The sequence below is a fragment of the Coffea arabica genome, chromosome 2c (genome assembly GCF_036785885.1).
Source record: "Coffea arabica cultivar ET-39 chromosome 2c, Coffea Arabica ET-39 HiFi, whole genome shotgun sequence".
NCBI classification, from domain to species: Eukaryota; Viridiplantae; Streptophyta; class Magnoliopsida; order Gentianales; family Rubiaceae; genus Coffea; species Coffea arabica.
Genome location: NC_092312.1, coordinates 75,522,511 through 75,543,936, shown reverse-complemented (window position 1 = coordinate 75,543,936; position 21,426 = coordinate 75,522,511). Strand labels below are relative to the sequence as shown.

General features: G+C 36.8%; 2 protein-coding genes across 2 annotated transcripts; one reads left to right on the top strand and one right to left on the bottom strand.

Moving 5' to 3' along the window:
- The first annotated feature begins 1,706 nt into the window (after positions 1–1,706).
- LOC113728061 (ferric reduction oxidase 2-like) lies at positions 1,707–7,207 on the top strand. The gene is made up of 7 exons (XM_072076564.1): positions 1,707–2,032; positions 2,126–2,405; positions 2,497–2,731; positions 5,184–5,523; positions 5,623–5,866; positions 5,968–6,674; positions 6,760–7,207. Exons 1-7 carry the CDS (start codon positions 1,828–1,830, stop codon positions 6,897–6,899), a joined length of 2,151 nt encoding a protein of 716 aa, XP_071932665.1. The 5' UTR covers positions 1,707–1,827; the 3' UTR covers positions 6,900–7,207.
- A 518-nt stretch (positions 7,208–7,725) lies between these two features.
- Positions 7,726–21,041, bottom strand: LOC113724698 (uncharacterized). The gene is made up of 23 exons (XM_072076563.1): positions 20,567–21,041; positions 20,339–20,446; positions 19,335–19,483; positions 17,536–17,617; positions 16,892–17,307; positions 15,616–16,048; positions 15,305–15,528; positions 14,697–14,892; positions 14,387–14,529; positions 14,136–14,310; positions 13,999–14,052; positions 12,791–12,970; positions 12,129–12,241; positions 11,475–11,654; positions 11,265–11,322; positions 10,781–10,840; positions 10,440–10,481; positions 10,210–10,340; positions 9,967–10,099; positions 9,801–9,878; positions 8,974–9,090; positions 8,419–8,481; positions 7,726–8,315 (listed from the first exon to the last, which is right to left on the bottom strand). The coding sequence occupies exons 1-23, from the start codon at positions 20,717–20,719 to the stop codon at positions 8,214–8,216; spliced, it is 3,390 nt and encodes a 1,129-aa protein (XP_071932664.1). The 5' UTR covers positions 20,720–21,041; the 3' UTR covers positions 7,726–8,213.
- Between the last annotated feature and the right edge of the window lie 385 nt (positions 21,042–21,426).

The following is a 21,426-nucleotide window of genomic DNA, read 5'->3' as shown; positions in this document are numbered from 1 at the left end:
ATTTTTTTTTATAGTAAATTTAATGATTTTATAATAAATAATTAAAAATTATGGCCTTGCCTTGTTTGTCAAACAAGTTTTTGACCAAGTTTATTTGCTGCAAGTTTTTTAATAGGTTTAGCTACAGTAATATCAACAAACTTCTCAAAATTTTAAAACTATACACTTCAAAAATTTTTTCTACAACTTCTACAATAAGTTATAGATAAATACAGAACAAATTCACTTTCCAAACGGGACCTCCATTATTCGATAAAACCCTACGAGTATTCGAGTTTTGATTTTTGCTATTCGAACTCGACTCAATTATGTTATTAAGTAGCTCGAACTCGATTGGACCTTTGATCGAATTACTTGCGAGCTCAAGGCAAATAACTTGATTAATTTACATCCCTAATTCTATTCTTTGATTCTCAAATTTTTCTTTTTTTGCTTATTCTCCTTATAAGGACCAGGGCTTTCATTAAATAAAAAAAAAAAAAAAATTAAGACGCTACCAGGTTGGTAGGCAAAAAACCATCTTAACAAAAGTTTTTCTGTTTCTTTTTTCGGACAAACGCATGCTGTAATAGGTAATGATTATTACTGGAGAATTGTTGTTCAGATTAGTCGTAATCAAGATTTAAGTAGGAAATCGTTATATTTGACTGATTTGAATAAGAAAAATTCAAGCAACAAAACGGGAAATGGCAGCAACTTCATACATGGCATTGGCTGATGGCTGCAAAATGGAAAGAGAGACAGAGTCGTCAATGTCATCACCTAATTGCATATTCTGCAGATCATAATAAATAAAAGCTTCACTTGTAATTTATCCTTAATCGAAGCAAAATTTTCTAGAGTTTGAACTAGTTTGATAGCTACAGTTGATTTCTAGGTTTTCATTTCATTGAACTGCAAACAGCTTGTCAATTAAATGGTCAAGAATTGGTCTCAATCTACAGTAAAAAACACAGAATTATCCAATGCTAAACGCAGCTCGATTCAACTAAAATGGCTTGAGCTTTAATCCAATTGTACTAAACTCTGAAAAGCACAATGTTACACCAAGCGTCAAAACTAATTAACGATGCAGCCACTTCTCGATTTGTTTGGATTGCTGTTTTCCGTTGAAAAATTACATCGTTTTCCGTAATCACATTTCCCTATTACCTTTTTCCCTCACATACATCAAATCGCTACAGTAATTTTTTCATGAAAAATGCAATCCAAACACACTATAAGTATTTCATTACATTGAAATGGAATCAATGACATTTTCCCTCATCAAACTTCTTACCATACCATGTTAACAAATTCTTCTTCTTCTTCCTCTTCTTTTTTTTTTTTTTTTTTAAAGAAATTAACCATGTAAGTATATATTTCCTCTAATACACATTGTTTTGGAAAAACAAAAAAAAAAAAAAATCGATTACGTGCTATGAAATCTAGGTACAGTAAAATATCTCTTTCAAGTAGTAGTCTAGAAACAACAAAAAGTTTTATGTTACTTACTTCCTTACTTTTACCTCTGAAATGTGGTAAAACAAATCTGGTTGTATGTCTATTGGTGACCGTTGTTATGACCATATCATCAAGTCACCATTCACCAATTACCCCCCGGAACCCCCACCAACCCCCCACACACACACTCACACTCACACACTACTTCTGATTTAAGCAGGTCACATATACACATACTACAATTCAGCATATATATATATACATATCATTGTGACGCGAACCCCACACCACAAGAACTTCTCCTATAGAGCAGATATTCACACACACACACACACCATTCCACCACCAAAAACCCCAGATTTCACACACTCCCTGAGGGAAGCGATGGAAGAGGATAAGATGTTATCAGCTTCTCATGGAGGAGGAGCGAAAGCAACCAACATCATCCGCGGAGCAATAGTGGGACTATGTATAATTGTATTTCTTGGTTATATCATGATGTGGTGCATCATGCCAACTGATACGTATTACAACAAATGGGTTCCTCACATCATGGCCAGCACCAATTCAACTTACTTCGGATTACAAGGTTAAATGCAGATTCATCATTGTTCATACATACATATATATATATATATATATATTCAAAAATTAAAGATTTTTTTTTTTGTTTCTGCTGCAGGTCCAATACTGCTGGATTTTACATTTCCTATCTTGTTCATTGCTGTTATGGGATGCATATATACTCATTTGGGAAAGGGAATGGAGAGCAGTGACAAGAAAAAGGATCCCTTCAAGAAGTTGAGGCGGCCCATGATCATCAAAGGCCTCGGAATTGTTAGCTGGATAGAGCTTTTCTTTTTTGCCATGTTCATCCTCCTCTGCCTGTGGTACTTCTCTTCTTTCATGCATTTCTGGTACGAGAAGATCAACATGGAAGCCATGTCTCGAGGAGATAAGCTGTAAGAAAAATCTACTGTATTTAATGATCCGCGTCGCTAGAATATAATTATAGAGTGATGTGATTGGTGGCCTCTAAATTAAAATTTTCAGGTGGCAAGCGAAGTTGGAAAGATTTGCTTTGGTGATTGGTCTGGCGGGGAATGTATGCTTGACATTTCTCTTCTTTCCGGTGACAAGAGGATCATCAATATTGGCTTTCTTGGGTTTAACTTCAGAGGCCAGCATCAAATACCACATTTGGCTTGGACACCTTTCCATGACCATGTTTACCGCTCATGGCTTTTCTTATCTCATTTATTGGGCTCTCACTCATCGGTTATCAGAGGTAATATTTTCCCTTCTTTACATCATTTTTTTTTTTCTAAATTTAGAAGAATTGAAATATATATATTTTTAAAGTCTAGTCCATTGACTAAAGATTTATATGACAAAGAATAAATGAGATATTTTAACCGGAGAATATGCGACTCTAATGCATAAAATATCCATTTCCTTGCATCGCGAAAGGGAAATGAAACTTCTTTGTTCCTTTTTTTTTTTTTGTGTTGGGGGAGGGGGGGGGGTGTTCAGAGTCAAATCTTCTTGATGACTACTTTGCTAAATAAGAAAATAATTTGTCTTCCCAACGTAATTGCCCCACCCGTTCTTTTAACTTACTTATTTTAGAAAATTGTTTTAACGTGAAGAATGAAATCAATATATGGGCAAAGTTCTAGGTTTACGTATAGAAAGAAACGAAAATATGGGAGTTCTATGGTACCTTTTGAATATTATACCGATAAGAATTAATTCATCATTAGATGTGTAAAAACGGATGTCAACCCTATATGATTTTAAAAATTAAATTATCGAATAATATGGTAAGAGTTTATTGAATCGTACTCAAAAGAGATCGTCGAATTTCCATGTAAACACAACCAAGGGAAATAAGCATAACTGAGATCCTAACTGTTGTTCGTTTCCCTCATGGCATTGGGTTTCTAAATTTGTTTTTCCCTATGGCAAAAAAGCGATAGAGATTGAAGATTTGATTCAGATCAACTTCAAGAAGAAGGTAATTCCTTGTAGTCAGTCAGCATAGGGCTGAATAATAACATTGCAGATGATGAATTTTGGTCGTGAAGAATAAACATTACGTTTTGGACCACTTATTATGGCATGTTAGGTTGATAAAATTGGTTTTCACTTCACAAATAAGCATATGATAATTGATTGCTCTTAGTTGGGATTGAAAAAAAAACCCATAGGGGCAACGTTTGGTGGAAATAAATGCAAAAGAAATGACATTGAAATGTATGATCTCAATATTCGGAAGGTGGAAACTCAGCATGGACTAAATCAAAATAAGGTGACCAGAAGACTCCTAGCTACTACCTACCCTTAAGACCTTAAACTTTGTCAGCAATTATTGGGGATCAATAGTGAGTGCAGACCCTAGTGATCATTGTTCCTTGGACCTCATATTCAACTTTTGGTGGCACCTAACGTCACTTAATTGAAAAGATTAAGAAATATGTTAGCACAAATGTGAATCAAAGCAAAAGGTTAGGTGATTTTTACACTTTGTGTCAAGATCAAGAATGCGATTCCTGTTGGGAAGCAGTACATCATGATGCTCTTTTGGATTTTGCAATGAAAAATAACGAAATTGGAGTAAGACGTGTCGTGTTGGCTATATCTTTACTAAAACTAACTTTGGGTTGAGACCATTATGTGAAGTTTCATTAACCCTCAAAACTGATACGTAGGATTGTGATTGATTTCTCGTAGAAAAATTTTTTACGTTATTTTTTTTCTAACGTATGCTCTAATCATTTTTTTTTATTTTACATACATTAAATTCCTATAATATATTATTTTTCTACAAAAACTCCTAAAAATAGCAATCCAAACACGTTACGATTAAGATTGATTTCTATGGAAACCTCTAATTACAAGAGTACTCTTACATGTAGTACGCTGCCCACGGAGTGTCAATTAATTTGTGAAGGAAAGAAATGAAACAGTGTTTTAGTTGTCATTCTCTTTCGATTTCCAACAACATTCAGAGAGCAGTATCTATGGTTTTTCATGGCTACCCACCTGCAGTGCATGCAAAATTTCTACTCGTAATTGAGCCCACCTGCAGGATCATAATCTTGCTTAGTCCGCTGAGTGGCTATTGTGCAATAGAAGAAAAGGGTGCACATTGGCCTCAAGAAAAACAGAAAAAATAAAAAAGGAAGAGGCTTTTTCCACTTTCTTGGTGGTTGGCACCATCACAAAAGGACAGAGGTGCTTTGAAGAAGTGCGAGGTCATATTCTTGTTGATCGATCATTGGCTTCTGGAACCCGGGACCATTTTTAATGCTGAAGTGGTGATCATAAGTCAATCAATCTAGCTACTTATGCCTGAATCAAATCAAATTTAATATTAGAGACATTTTATTATTAGAGACAGAAATTCCTGCCGTCATCGACAATTGCTCCATGGACAGCGACAGGCAGCATCCAGCAATATCCTTATATTGAAAACAAAGACAAATTGAACGTCATTTTTTTTTTTTACGTGAGAAACATGTCATGCCACCGTCATCCCTTCCCAGTTGCATGGTTAAAGTTAAATTCAAGATCATTTGTCGAATTCCAATGGCCAATGAAGGAAGCCAATGATATTGTCAAAAAATTTTTTGAGGAAAAAAGAAGAAGAAGAAGAAGAAGCAGATAGGTGATTACATTACCATTTGTTTTGACAAGGTATTCATAAATTTTGCAACATTGTTGTTCTTAATTTGCAGGCGCTGAAATGGGATGAGATGTGGGATCAAACCTATGTAAACAACATAGCAGGAGAGCTATGCCTGCTGTCTGGATTAGTGATGTGGAGCACAACTTTCCCAAGCATCAGACGACGCATGTTTGAAGTCTTCTACTACACTCACAACCTCTACATCCTCTTCATCATTTTCTACATTCTTCACAAGGGCCTTTTTTTCATCTGCATTATGCTTCCTGGGATGTACCTCTTCGTGATCGATCGATTCCTGAGGTTCTTACAATCAAGACAAAAGGTCCGTCTGGTTTCTGCTCGTGTTCTACCCTGTGAAACTGTCGAGCTCAACTTCTCCAAAAGCCGAGGTAAATAAAGTTTTTCACCATTTCTCTTACCATTATATGTTTGTCAAATACTCTGATTAAATGTGTACTCCCGATACTATCATCAAATTGTCGATACAGCTTTGAACTACACTCCAACAAGCACTATGTTCGTGAATATCCCCATCATTTCTAAGCTGCAGTGGCATCCGTTCACCGTTACTTCCAACAGTCATTTGGAACCAGACACGCTCAGTGTGGTGATTAAATGTGAAGGGAGTTGGACTAAGAAGCTTTACGACCTGATTTCATCGCCCTCTTCTGTTGATCGTCTTCAAGCTTCTATTGAAGGACCCTATGGACCTCCAACAACTCACTTTCTCAGGTTTTTCTGTCCAGTCCAATCGGTGTTTTAGTAGTAATCAGAATAACTATAGAGTTGCACCGCGAGCGTTTTTGTGAACTGGTAAAACCCTTTTAATGCAGGCATGACATGCTTGTGATGGCCAGCGGAGGAAGTGGAATCACACCTTTCATCTCTATCATCAGAGATTTGATGTTTATGAGCTCAGCACGAAAATGCAAGACTCCCAAGCTACTGCTGATCAGCACATTCAGGAACTCCTCGCATCTCTCCATGCTGGACCTTCTCCTTCCAGTTTCTGGTGCTTCCGCAGGATCCTGCAATTTGGACCTACAAATAGAGGCTTATGTAACCAGAGAAAAGGTGCAACCGCTGGAGAAAGCGGAACCTTCCCGGATCATTCGCTTCAGGCCACTGCCATCAGATTCTCCCATATCTCCCAACTTGGGCAAAAATAGTTGGCTTTGGCTCGCCGCAATCATCTCATCCTCTTTCGTCATTTTCCTTCTCATTTTGGGTATCATTACTCGCTACTACATTTACCCCATCGATCACAACACTAACAAGGTCAACCTGATGACTCGAAGGACCGTGCTAACTACACTCATCATATGCTTCTCAATCGCGATCACGGCCACTGCTGCTTTTCTGTGGAACAAGAACCAAAATGTCAAGGAAACCAAACAGATCCAGGATTTGGAAGATTCAACAACAGGAGGATCATCCGGCTCCATGCATGATGCTGCTGATAGAGAATTAGAGAGTCTTCCCCATCAATCTCTCGTCAAATCTATGAAGGTGCACTATGGAGCAAGACCCGACCTCAAGCGTAAGCAAATCTTTTAACTCCCATGATTGGCGAACACTCGTTTTGGGTTTTGATTTATCATTGTATGACGGAAGCGTTCTTGCAGGAATTTTGCTGCAGAGTAAGGGATCAAGCGTTGGAGCTCTCGTGTGCGGCCCTAAGCAGATGAGGCATGATGTAGCCGCCATTTGCTCATCCGGTTTAGCAGAAAACCTTCACTTTGAATCAATCAGCTTCAGTTGGTGATTACCTGATCCTCGGATTGGGTACCAGATGCATGTATGTAAAAGCTGAATAGTAATCTAAGATGAGCCAGGACCTATCAAATACGTGTTTGTGGGTGTATAGCTAGTAATTCTATGTCATCGTTATTAGTGTTGATCGTTGTATTCCCCCCAACCCCCAATTTTCTGGTCGAAAGCTAAGTACCATATAGACGTTACTAAGTTCGATGTTGAAGAAGTATGGATGCCCGCCGACTCAGAGCGGCCTGGATTTCAGAGATGCAGTCTCCTTGTTTATCATCTTATAAAAAGATCAAATATTTTACTCCAGGTTTAATTCTTCCACCGTCAAGCACAATATCTAATGGAGAATTCATGACTGGCATTCAAAGTTCGTCTTCAGAAGCTGGCTAAGTAAAATTTATAGATAAAACCCAGAACCGTATGAATTAAAAGGTTATACATTCTTCCTACAAAAGAGAAGGAAATTATGCAAAAAGCCTTGTGTCTTTCGAAAGGGAAACAAAAATTGCGAAGACCAAATGATAAGCGCGACAGTACACGACAAAGCATCAATACTACGTAATTTGTGCGAGTACCACAGTTTTTGAGTAGATAGTTCACTCGTTAACATAGGCTCAGAAATCAACAAAAAATGTGCCACAGAACCATAAGATTGGGTTAGGATTCAGGGACAATCGTTTAACTACCAGAAACTCCTGATACTACTTGGTACTCTTTGACTTCCAGATTGATACATAGAATTCATTTAGGTTGGGTAACATAGGCTGCCGGAAAGAAAGTCATGAACTTCTTTCATGTGATAAACAAGTTCATAAAGCGTGGTATGGCACGAAATCAAAATGTATTGAAAAATCATCATATCATAATTATTCAGCAATCAGTTTCCCCCTACAAAACAACCACTCTCTGTCTCTCTTTACCCAAAATGGTTGCCGCAGAACCCCCGCACCGCCCCCCCCCCCTTCCACCCCCCTTCAAAACCTCAAAAAATAGAAAACCACAAAAGCCAGCACAGGGAAGAATGATACAAGCTCTGAAGAAAGGAAAATGCTAAGAGCTAATTTACTACCCTGGTATCGCTTATTTACAAGTAAAACTTACAATGACTTTCGAGAGACGCAGTCTCATTCCATCACCATGACGATGCTCATTACACAGCTCAATAGCACGATACAAGGCATTTCATTTGTAGGTGGTGGCAGTCACTTTCTTGGCCAACAAGGTTTTACTCGAAGGCAGTGCCACATGCACTTGCATCATTTGAAGCAACATGGTTGACCAGTTGCAAAAGGTTTCGAAGCATCCAAAGAGCTCATTTCTCATCTGAAGTTGTACTAGAAGAATATGAACCAGATGAAAGCCTTTCTTCCAAGGCTTCAACCAAATCATGGTATTCAGAAAATACAGGATGCGACTGAAATGAAAATGAAAAACCGATGCTGAGGCACGTGAGATATAGCCAAAAGAAACTAAGAGTGTAACAAACGTTTACATCTGTAAAGGAATGACTCAGATACCTGTAGGGTTATGCTATAAGCTTTCCACAACCGCAGATCATGGCGGAACAAATCAAAGAGAACCTGAGTAAATGTCAAAAGGTAATTAATTCAAAACAATTAACAATCTGGCTGCTGCAGCCTTTGATACTAACTAGATAATTTCTTTTCTTATCTTCCTCAAGTGATTAAAATCACTAGATTATCCCTATTTAAGAGAACTTGAAGTGATCTTCTAAGTGCCAAACGTGAATCACCAAAAAAAAAAAAAAACAGTAACAATTTACCCAACTATTGCACTGGAGTATCTATAAACAATTATTCACTCTAAAAGTGATTGTTTTGTTTGAATTAGAGAGAAATTACAGAAAATAACGGTTAGAAATGATACTGCATGATACAATCTTTGTGAAATTTAATAAGGAAAATTAAATCTAAAGAAAATTAACATCTTGAACTGTCTCGTACTTGTTAACTGAAAATGCACTGACTAAAGCAACCAATTAATTGTCACATTAGCAGACATGCAGAACAGGATAAATTCTCAAACACATGCATTGATTATGTTTAGTAAACCTCGGATCGCCTCAAAAGTGTAGCCAAGACTACAATCCACTCTTTGAACTTTACGGAGCACATATGTGCCAAAAGGAATTCTGCATCCAACCGGCTCTGTAATGTTCCCATTTGAAGCTGGCAAAAATGACGACTGAATCAGAAGAAGCAAAAAGGAAAAAGAAAAAATGAACCTGAAGCAAATAAAAAACGAACTTTTCTTCCCAGGGCAGCGGGAAAGGAACTATTGCTCTTTGCTTCAAAGAATTCTTAAATATTATTGATGTGTAACAAGACTTCAAATGAGGCATTCAATTAGGACTAATTGACAAAACTTGCAAATAGATGTCAAAGTGCAATATGCTGAGCAGTAATATGGTTCAAGCAAAAGCAGAAAAACGGATGCCAATATGTTCTTACGAAAGGAACAAAATATTGCCAAATTTTAATCTTTTTCTTTCAATGCACTACTTAAGACAGCAAGGCATATAAAATTTTGCAACATAAGCACGACACTTTCAGGGGAAAGAACACCAGAAAAAAGGGCACTACTGAAATGCCACTAAAGTGAAGCAGCAATTAGTATGAAACTTACACAAACAGAAGAAGACCACACCAATAAAATAAGAAACTTTTTTCCAGCTGGAGGTTTTTCACTATGAGAGCTGGAAGTGTGTGCAAACGAAATTGGAGGATTTAAGTAGAACAAGGCAATGAGCTATATGATTATCTTAATTATGTAATGAAGAAAAGATGAATAGACCACCAAATACGCCACAAAGAGTCAAAATACAAACAAAAAAAAAATTAATTAAATAAAGCACAAGAATATCCATGGCTATTTGTACCTTCTGCCCAATTAATTCAAGCCCTGAAGCAAAATTTTCTAAGCGAGCACACCCGTATCTTTCTCGTTGAAGAAATTCCTGAAATATATTTTTTTGTTACATGAATTGTAATACAACCAACAGTGGCACATGTTGCATTGTGAATGAAATATTAATATCCTCTCACCACTAGGTCAAACTGTGTGCCTTTGATGAATGCAACAAGCTTTGAAAGCTCTTTCCCAGACATTAGGTAGCTAGCATGGCTTTCTAAAATGTTCTTAACAGAAGCAACATGAGCACTCTGCTCTTTAAATGAGCTGCTCCATCATGTTTAGAGAGGACGAAGTAATAGAATAGTTAGTTAATGCAGGGAAAACATAAACAGATACAATTGCTGTTAAACAAAATACTAAAGGCTGCCTTTTACCTCTTTGACTCCAAATGCTGCCGCCGTTGACTAGATGGGAAAAGGAAGTAACCCAAGAATCTAGGCGAGAGTTTCTCTGTACCCGGGCTAGCAGGTTCATATTCCCTCCCTGATCTAAGGAGAAACCTAACCTGATAAGAAAACAAGTTGTCTGTTAAGCTAGTCGCAAAATGTATATAAAAGATTCATCAAGTTCATACAAAGAGATGTCTATTCGATAAAACTCTTACCAGCTCCCCAGCAAGTTCGTACAAAGATTCATCGAGTGTTGCCTGCAGAAAATCAGATGAATTTTATATAGTAATTAAAACTCACAAAACTTGAAAGAAAACTAACATAACCAAGATACCAAAGAAACCTTTGGGTTAGAAGGACACAACAAAGAATCTATCTGACAAGTATAAGTCGCATTTGCTTTTGGATGACCAGGGAAGAGTCTAATGAGTGCAGATGTTTCGTAGTTTCTTGAATAATTTCTTCATTTGATATTTGACAAGATATGAACATATAGAGTTAGCCCATGTGAGCCTTTACTTCATGGGAAACAAAACTGAAAGCATCAGAAGGTAACCTGCAATAGACGCAACGCACAGTACTGGCTGACAGCAGGACCTTCAAGTTTAGCGATAACCTGATAGAATAGGCAGCAATAAAATTAGACATTGTTACCATTTCCATGCAGCATATACAGTTAATCTCCTAAGGAAAAACTCAGTGTGTCTAGTTGATTTACAGAATAAGTGCAAGCAATCACACGGTCAACACCATATAAGAAAGTCTTTTTAAAACCTATGAAGGTCAAATCTATTTATTGGCCCTATTCAAGCAGAAGACGAACCTTTTTACCAACCATAGATAGTCGCTGACTTACTAGACAAGACATCTATCGATATTATTTGATGTTGGGTTCACCAAATTTAAAAAAAAAAAAAAATCTTCATTGCATAATGTTTGCACACATGAAGCAGAAGCCGAAACTTTGGATTTGCTAATATCTGAAAACTGTTACAGAGAGGATCTCAGGAATTTTCAGGGTAATTGCAAGTGGCACTCACAAGAATATAGCAAGCTGCAGTACGATACCATCTGCGCTGAAAGCATTCCTCAAATAACCTAACAGATAAAAAGCCACTTTGTCATTAACCAGGAGCCTTGTAATTTGGCCAGTTTTGATTTAAAGTGAAAAAAAAAAAATTCTTTTCTCCATCCTTTTACGCAGTCTTTGCTGTAAAGTGCATGTTATAAAGACAAAGTCAGATACATACTCTGTTGATCTCCCAGCAGCTGAGAATAAATCTGCCCAATGTCGGCCATCAGTTTTTCTAGCAACACTAACAACCACATCAAAATATTCTGGAAAGTTCTTTATGAGATCGCAGGTCTTCTCCAAAAGAGAGGAGGTAGAAGCATGATTAGGAACAGGTGTGTGGTTTTTGCTGGCTTGCCTACAGAACATTAAAACAAGAAGTTTTCAGAGACTAGCCAGAAATAATACAACCAAGATATATATGACATCCAAGGGCATAGAGAAGAATATTATCTTCTCATTTAGACTGAATAATCCAAACTGATTAAAATACAAAAAGTGAAATTATTGACTCGATATCAAATTTATCACTTGCTCCTCATTAAAAAAGATGCCTAACTTAATCTCATGAAGCTGTCTGACCAATTGGAATTATATCTAAGATTGAGATACCGAAGTTAAAAAACTATCAGCTAGCCTTACCAAAGGAAGACCATCAAACTTTTTAATTAACCATAAGGTAGCCTTACCAAAGAAGACCAGTTAAACAAAAAGGTAAACAGACCATTTTGGGATAGGCACAGAATAGAAGGAACAAAAAGGCAAGATTTTTCTCAGTCAAAATTTTGAGAACTGAAAAAGACTGAACCACTGAGGTTTCTACTCAATTTACCTGGATATTTCCGCATCAAATACTGTAAAAAGAAGCCATTCAAGGCAATGAGAAAAATGTGGCTTCTCTGCTGACAATTGCGCCAAACGTAAAGCTTCTTCACTCTTGTTCCTCTGATGAAAAGGAAGAAATCAAACAAATTACAAGCAAAACTCAATAAAGAAATATATACACCACGAAAACCTCAAGGAATGCAATTATATGCATCCAGCTACAGTCTGGATCACTAAATTCAAAAAAACAATTCATAAGTACAGCAATCTGTGTAGACAAAGATAAAATTCTAGAGTTTCTTTGTCCTTGTTTAAGATTCCAAAAATGGCCAGCATTCCAAAAGACATTCTGCTGACTAAGACTGTAGCAATTTAACCAGCTCCAGCTGTTATTTGTCACCCATACATGATATTTATTTTTTTCTATTCTATATAATCATGAGTGACATACTTATTGCAAGACCAATTTCATAATTACTGCAAATTGACTTCAATTTTAACATTCCACCAATCCTCTTCACATATCCTGCTCTAGAAAGATTTGTGTTAAACAAGAGTTTTGTGATTATCATCCTAGCTACCAAACACAATCCTCTTTCTCTATCCCATATTGGAACCAGCTGTCAGTGGAAATGCAGAATGTCATATGTAAGAAAATGCAAGTTGTACCTGAAGAAGATGCCGAAGTAGGCAATGCAAAATGGTTTGAGCTTGAGGAGATGGTTCAAAACATGGGAACTCGGTGCATGCTGAAAAAGACATTCTCTGGGATACACCAACTACAACTCCAGCATTGGGAAGTAGACCAAGAGGATATACCTCACGGTCAAATTCCAACTCTGGGTCCAACTGAGGATTCCACAAAACATTATTCAGATAAATAACATCAATAAGAGCAAATATACAAGACACTACAACCCTGAGGCATGACAAACAAATCTTTTAGTAGTAGGTCTACATGTCTAGAAACAATTCATGTTCCCAAATACTAGTATGTTTTGAATACTTAAAATAGCTGACCTGCAAACCAAATAGACCATAACCAAAGTTCCCAATATCATTGAAGAAACAGTAAAACAAGATTCACATGAACCAGAACCATGCCATGTGGATAGTCATAGGATATCATTATCTTAATACGAAAAAAGATCAGAGCCAGAGGATAACATAAGGCTAAAATAAGTCAACTAATAGAAAACTACTGTATATATGACACTTGACCAAGAAATTTTAGATACTTAGGGGAAGTTCCAGATGATAGTAGATGGAAAATACTAAAGATATACAGATCTCGTTCAGATTGATCAAAACTTTTTTAGATGGAACCTCTTGAACGATGTGGTCTCTTAAAATTCCTACATAATAAAAAAAATTAAAGTGCCAATTGCAAGGTTTTGGTGTGCAATAATGTACAAGTTCAATAGTCTTTGGCGTTCCTCAATATTATGCTGCCTTTAATCTTAAAAGATATGGCCAAAGACTCCTTCCAAACCGCCTCTCTTAACACTTAAGTTCTATGAGGAAAATATCCAAGTTCCAGCATTCTTTGCCTGCCTCCAGCTTCTATAAACCCAGCAACCTCAATATTATTAAGATAGACACCTTAGCCAAAAACGATAAAATCATCAATAGCTGCATGGTTACAAGTTTCTACAAGTTATCAATATAGAGAATTTTACATCACAGACTGCTAGATCATATATTGTTGAACACCTAATCTTTGGACTTATGTGGCGTGGAGCCCAATCAGTTGCCTTTAAATCAAATGAAAAGCTATTCAACTATATAGACAATCAAAATACAGGCCCTTCACAGGAAAAAATGACAGAATAAAACATATGCCTCATAGGCAACAGTAATCAAATGGGTCATACTACCTGCAAAAAATCTTCCTGCTTAAAAGGGTCCACACCAGGAGAAGGATACCAAACCTGCAGCATTTAGCACCCATGAGACATGTAAACTGAAAAAACACAAGTACAGTAAATACTCAAGTGCGACAAAAAGTTTTTACCTGCATTCCACGGTGGCCATAATCTAACCATGAAACTTCTTCAATTAAATTTGTTTTCTCCTCTGACTGACCACAGGTAACCCAAAACAACTCCACAGAGTCAGTGAGTTCTCTTTCCCGCCCTTCATCCAAATCGAGCAAGGAAAGCTCGCCATTTGTTCTCAATATCAAGCATCTAAACGTACAGATTAAAATCACCATCACTTGAAAACTTGCAAATGCAGCAAGTAACTTCAAATCTATGCACATACCTAGCAGGTTCTCTGGCCAAGTGGTCTGATGAAGAGGAATCCTTCCTCAAAACATAATCTATAGGATGTTGATCTGGGATAAAACGCATTGCAGCAGGATGGCTCTTTGCAGTCATAATTGAGAGTTCACGTACTGTAGAAAGCTGTTTGTCATTTTATCACTTAAAAACGCAAGAAGAATAATTGTTTACAGTGATACCTTCACTTAACAAGCAATTTGTAATTGACTCACATGCATTAAAATTTTAAATGTTTCATATCAACTTAGAAGCAAGATTATCTACAGAATTTATCTTGAAACAAGTATTACCTGTAAATCTGGGGTACTAGAAGGTGTCAACTCTCCAGACAGGTTAACATGGTATATATGGACATCAAAGGGGCGATAGGTAACAAGTAGATAATCTTGGTAGACATCCATGACCATTGGCTTTGCAAGCAATGGCTTCCGACAAAGTAACGAACTTTGATCAAGGTGATATCTTGGGTAGAAAAGCAATTCATATCTGCCATTCAGCAGTGAGAATGCATAAGCAAGAAACCAGAAAACATTGAAGATAGAAAAATTTTGAAGTTGGGGTTCTACGAGCAATGATTTTTTTACCCAACATGAGACCATAAAATATGGAAATACTATAACCTGAATGTAAAAAACTGGGTTTTGTTAGACCTTTACAATATGACAAATATCATTGGTTCCTATTGTAATCATTTTGGCTTTGCTCAGCCATTTTAAGATCCACAAAATTAAGTTCCAAAGAACTCTTTCATTTGCTTTATCCAGTTGATAAAAATCATGTGCACATCTTATTTTCTCTCCACTCCAATCAACTTCTATTATCATACACTGCTTCTTCAAAAATATCTGAGGCATGCCCATAGTTTCAAATCACAGCAATATGTGCATTGTTCACTTACGTGTTGGAGGAATCTGTGTAGTTGCAGACCACAACAATTTTCCCTAGCCATAACAAGCCTCTGCACTGGATCTTCTGTTCCTGAGTAATATCTCCAAACACTCGCCACCGCTTTAGTCGTATGTCATATAAAATTAACCCATGAAGTCCAGCAACTGCTAAGTACATCCCATCCTTGCTAGCAGCCACATGTAAAAGAGGCCAATTTTGCGCCATATAAGAAACCTGACATGGACAAAGATATATCAGTAATAACCTTCTTTAATAAGCATAAAAATAAATTCTTATTCATGACCTAGTTTAGCACATAACTGGAAGTTTAAGATGAAGGATTTTAAGTTCGTCAGTATCTTCAGACTGGACAATAAGCAGCCGATCTTCCCCATAAATAACTTGACGAACATAAGTTGTTCCAGATACTCCTCTGTTAAGACAACATTTGCCAAAAGGAAATGCGATAATTCTTTCTGAAGATCTTTCCTCAATAGCATAAAGCCGATATCCATACTCATCCCAGTGCATTTGTGAGGTGCCACCAATCATAGGCTCATATTTACAATCCTGGTTTGGCTTAATAACTGGAGAAGACACTGAGCTCAAACCAATTTGACGAATTGTTGACATCAACCGACATCCAGAAACAGACCAAACTGTAAGCCCTCTTAATTTCCACCCAACTGCAAAAGCAGAATTATCAGGAGTCCAGGCAATACAGCTGACAGGTCCAGTATCATCTGCGCAATATCTGCCCAAAGGAAAAAAAAGGTAAAAATAGAAAGAAGGAAACATGAACCTAGTGTTGCTAATCACACGATCAGGAAAATTTAATTCATTGGAGCACTTCAAATGACGAACTAATGGTAAATTTCCCTAATTCCCACACCAGGGACAAGCACAGTTTAAGAAAATATAAGAAACTATAGTTCTGTATTCAGATTTGAAACGATACAAGAACCTCCCAAACTTTTCTCATTCAACAACTATATGGGCAAATATTTTTCAGAGTTTCAAAAAACATGGTGAGATTTCAGTTGTTAAACCTTGTGGTTATCTGTAGAAATATCTTTTTCCTTGCAAGTGGTTGATAAACAGATTGCAAAAGCACAGAGAGCCTACTTTGAGTCTTAACATACATCTGCAGCTTTAGAATCATAGTAACTAGTTTATCTCACCGGATCATATAAACTTAAAACAGTCTATCTCATTTTGCTTCTCAAAGATTGCACTTGGAATATGGAAATAAATTATCTGAATCTCCAGTCAGCTATTTGTACCACTGTCTTAATGAAAACTTTGTAGATCCAACAATTTGCAAGTGAAGAGCAGCAAAGTTACCCATAAAAATAATGCAGTAAAATAGTAGCAGGCTAGAAGCTACTAATGATTTTTTGACACAAGGGTCAAAAGTGATAATTTCCTTAGTTATAGAAAACAAAGTTGAATAAAGCAGGAAGCTGTACAGACTGGCTAGAGATTAATGCCACTTTCAGAGACATTTAGTAAAGAAGCACTGGCCTAATAACAAGGAAGTATCATCAAACAACTAGGTCATATGCCCAAATATCCATGGAAATGTAAAGCCACTTACCCCCAGTCATATAAAGAAACAGCACGAATAAGGGAAGCAGAATCTGTGAGGTCATACAACTCAACAACTCCCCTTTTTGTACCCACAGCAAGAATTTGTTGCTCTGAAGCAACTGAGGCACATACAGCATCACCAGATGCCAGCTTCTTTTCGACTTTAATTAAATCAGCTTGCTTTAATCCTTTCTTACTTACAGAACATGACACAAGTTGTCCATCACAAAAGAGCAAAAACAGTAACCTCAGTGAGAAGGAAAACTCCATGTGCACAATAGCAGACTTCTTCCTCATATAATTCATGGGCAGAGAAACACCTCGTGCTCCATTAGAAGGAAGACCATTGTCCAAAGAATGAGACAATTTATCAGCTCCACTTCCATCAGAGAATGGAATGTCAAGATCAACAACCCCACAGAACTGCATCACAGAATAAGTTAAATGATAACCTGGTTGAACCTTTTTGAGAGGGAGATGCGGGTTTCTGGATGCTTTCCAATCTCCATTAAAATCATGTTAAGCAAGTAGAAAGGGAATAGACACAGCATTTTATAATGGTGCTAAAAAATGAATTCAGCACCTAAGCTACAAAGATGCTTCTTCAATGTGCATTTGAAAGACTTGGAGGAACTGCTACATTCACATTACCTCTCCCTTCCATGATATATTATACAATGATCCATCAGAAAGTCCAACAAGCATATGTTTGTTATCACAGATAATGTTGCTCCTGACAACAGCAAAAATAATATAACATCAGAAATTCATCTGGAATGAAATACACAAATATATCAGATTGTCAAACATCATATGTCCACTTCTGGACCCCATTTCTTACAAGAAGCACTGATATGAACTTGTGAATTTCTCTGGTGATTTGCCTCTAAGGTATGTGAAACATAACCAAAAACCAAAATTTTGGAGTATCAACATTTTGATTATATCTTGATCCTTTGAATTGAGTAGATTCTTGCGCATGTAAACATGTAACCACGATTCCTTTTATCAGATTTACTCGACTCAATGATAAGTTGTACTTGGTGCAACACAACCATCAATCTATAGCAGGAAAGGACTTTATTAGTAATATCAGGTGCACAGAAGTCCAAAAGCTTAAAGCTTAAAATATGCAACTGAAAAATACTTCATAACATCAGTTGCAGTGATGTCTGAAAGCTGAAAGCTTATCTACACCAATATATATATATCATGACAAGATCTTATACTATAACTGGCAACTTAGCAGATCTTTCTTCTAAAGGTATACTGTAAAAACATTAGTGGCTTGTGTAAACAATTCCGCAAGCCTAGACATTCATTAACATGCAAGATCTTATGAGATCTTGTTCCCTATCTCAAGTAACTCTTTGACTTACTGGCATTACAAACTATAGCATGTTGACAAATATACAAATGAAATCCTTCTTCTCCAAGGTCCAAATTTCTGGACCAATGACATACAGAAAATGAATTCCCGCCCTGAAGTCTCAAATACGCACATTTCGTATCTGTATATCAGCCCTCAAAACCAGCAGTGACCCAAACCCCAAGAAAACATCAAGCTATTAAAAAGAACAACAAAAACAAATCACAGCAGAAAGTGCAGTTTCTTTCTTATAAATAGCTTTAACAATGACATTAAAGCAGACACTAATTTTAAGAAAACTCAAAAGTTTCAAACAATGTCTAATCATCCATCGCTCCGCATCCAAACTTCTTATACTAAATAAAATCATTTTTGGATTAGAGTGTTGTTGAAACAAAATAGCACCGCACACTTCAGCATATTCAGATATGTACAAATTTTGGAGGCCCATACAACTTTCAACAAGCCTAACTTTAAATTATGAGTTTTACCTGGCAAAAAGGTTTAGTATCTAGAATAGACACAAGAAATTTTAAGAGCTAGGACATGTAGCCTTAGAGCCTACAAGGTTGAGTTTCAAACACCTGGAAAATGATTTAAGAATCCCTGGTAACACACCACATCCAACTGTCTGACTGCTTTTGAGAAGCAGTATAAGCATAGCCAAACATTCAAGAAGACCAGAGGGATGCAAGGTGTCCAATTGTTTATGCAAACACTTAGAGCAGCATTCAACTTGCATATGCAACATCTTTCCATCAAATTGCACCAGAAAGCAGAATGCATGCATTAGACCTTCCAAATAACATTTTATATAGCCTGAAACCCTTAGTGCAGCTTCCCAAAGAACTTTGATCTTAGAAAATAAGCCATTAGCATATCTAAGCCCTTAAATGTTATGATCCAAACAAATTGCTAGACCATATTATTTTACTGCTTGGGTTGTCAGAAGCTTATACAGCTAAACATTTCAAATTTAATGCATATTCAAAACAATATTCTGCCATCAAAGAAGGAAATGAAAACTTTGAAGCTTGAAGTTCAATTACAATTTCCAAGGGAGCTGTGTACGCACACTTACAATGTCATACTCTTGTCTGCAAAAGGGATCTGCTCACTTAGAAGTAAAGAAATGGTAGCAAGAAGTAAACCAGATGGCTGCTTTCCTCCAATTTGTATTTTCTTTTCCGTGAAATGGATCTTATAAATATGAAGATAAAAAGAAGATGTCTGCAAAGAAGGCGGGAAAAATCGCCAGAAACAAATGAAGCATTACATTACGAAGAAGGAACCAAAGTACACAATAGTGACATGAATTTAAAGTGAGACTTTTTAGCCAACCCTTTTTGAAAGCTAAATGAAAGATCACAGCTATTTACATTTTAATCCCATTCCAATAACAGCAATCAACCAGCCTTGCACCACCATTCACAGTGCATAAAGTGCCGTATGAAGAAAGTATCGAAGATTTGTTGGCTTCGAAAACTTCTCCTCTTGCTATTGACATATGAATAAATATGTGAAGATTTTATTGTTTCCTGAATATTCCTCCTAGAAATATCTTCCTTTCCCCCTTTTCTTTCCTCCTTTATCTTCTTCCAAGAGTTTGCTGCTTTGTTTTTTTTTCCTATTTGGTGGTTGTTTTCCTGAATTTACGTTACTAAATGAAATGCAGTGTAACGATATATACTCATTATACATAAAACAGATGAAGAAAATTCCACAGTGCAGTTCAGAAGATCAATTTCCAGTATTCACTCCAGAGCAACCTAACGATAAGAAACTTTTCCACAAAATCCTTCAAATTTTAGCCAATATGACCAAACCCAGTATAAATATATTATTTTGACATTGATGCTTCGTGCCGTAAGTCCAATGCTAACTCCTGCAAACCAACTTAATATCTGAATTCCTGGAAGTGTGGATGTTTAGTTTCACTGAATTATTTGATGACCCAATTTCTTAAATTTTACCGAACAAATGAATACTCCAAACAGCAAAACCAAGTAATATTTTCAATGCTGCGATCCAAAAAAGTGATAAGCCCAATGCCGCCTGATTAATAAAAGGCCTCCAAATTCTTACAATTACGCCAATCAATTTGGCATCGGGACTCCAAACTGCCCGCAAATTCTCGCCTTCTTTCTGAATCGAATCCACGCCTCTCTTGGACTTTCCCAGTCTCACCCTATGCTGTACAAACGCCGGCACAAAATTCAAATAAAAAAATCGAAATGAAAAGTCATCAATTTCCAGAAAGTGAGAGTGCATGGCATTAAATCATACAAAAGAAAAAGGAGAGAAATGTGAGACCTGAGAAGAAGACCAGAGTTCGATATGAGAAGGAGCGACGACAAGCAATAAGCGATTGAGGACTTTGAAGTAGACAATGTGGTCGGAGAAAGAAGTAGGGCATGATCCTGGTTCCAATGGAATCACCTGCGGCCATCCGTATGCCATATACATCTTTGCCCCAAATAGGCGGGTGGATAGAGTGGAATGTAGGGACTCAAAATTGGCGGAAAGAAGATGAGAGTAGGAGAAGAGGAATTAGGGTTTAAGAGGGAGAGAGGACGAGGAGATCCGAATCACATAGCTTTGTTGCGGCGGTGGCGCTGATGGAGGAGGAAGACTACCGCCACTATTTTCTCAGGTGGAGAAAGTGGATCTGAGATTTTCGATTTTCAACTGCCCATCTTTCTTTTTCATTTTTATTTAACTAATCTACTTTTTGTTTATTCCAATTGGACCTCCCCTTTTATTTTCCCCCATTTTCCCGTCATAGATCTTTTGTTAGTATTACGTTGCCGCCAAATGCCAACTGTCTATGTAGAGGTAGAGGTGAACTCTTTTGTTTTGTTTTTCTTTTTCCCCATCTTTTTTTTCTTCCCTTAGTTTGTGGTTAAAAGATTTTTTTTTTTTTTTTTTTTGGGTGCCAAAAGGCAAAGGGAAACTCCACTTCTTAGCATATTTCTATTGGAAGAATGTTATAATTTAGAGTTCAAAACTGGCATTGAAATTTTGAAATTATATTTAGATTTGTTTTACAAATATCCAACAAAACCTATTTTATGCACATGATGGAAGTTTATTTACCTTTAATTGGAGGTACAAATTAAATCATGCTTGAGTCAAATATGGAGAAAGTTTTTTTTTTTTATGTTTTAACTCTC

Excerpts from the sequence above, each read along its gene's own strand:
- LOC113728061 (XM_072076564.1), top strand. The coding sequence starts at position 1,828 with ATGGAAGAGGATAAGATGTTATCAGCTTCTCATGGAGGAGGAGCGAAA. Across the intron at positions 2,406-2,496 it reads ATGTCTCGAGGAGATAAGCT|GTGGCAAGCGAAGTTGGAAA; the intron begins GTAAGAAAAATC and ends TAAAATTTTCAG. Across the intron at positions 5,867-5,967 it reads CCAACAACTCACTTTCTCAG|GCATGACATGCTTGTGATGG; the intron begins GTTTTTCTGTCC and ends CTTTTAATGCAG.
- LOC113724698 (XM_072076563.1), bottom strand. The coding sequence starts at position 20,719 with ATGTATATGGCATACGGATGGCCGCAGGTGATTCCATTGGAACCAGGA. Across the intron at positions 14,893-15,304 it reads TACACAGATTCCTCCAACAC|ATATGAATTGCTTTTCTACC; the intron begins GTAAGTGAACAA and ends GCTGAATGGCAG. Across the intron at positions 12,242-12,790 it reads TACTTCGGCATCTTCTTCAG|AGGAACAAGAGTGAAGAAGC; the intron begins GTACAACTTGCA and ends CCTTTTCATCAG.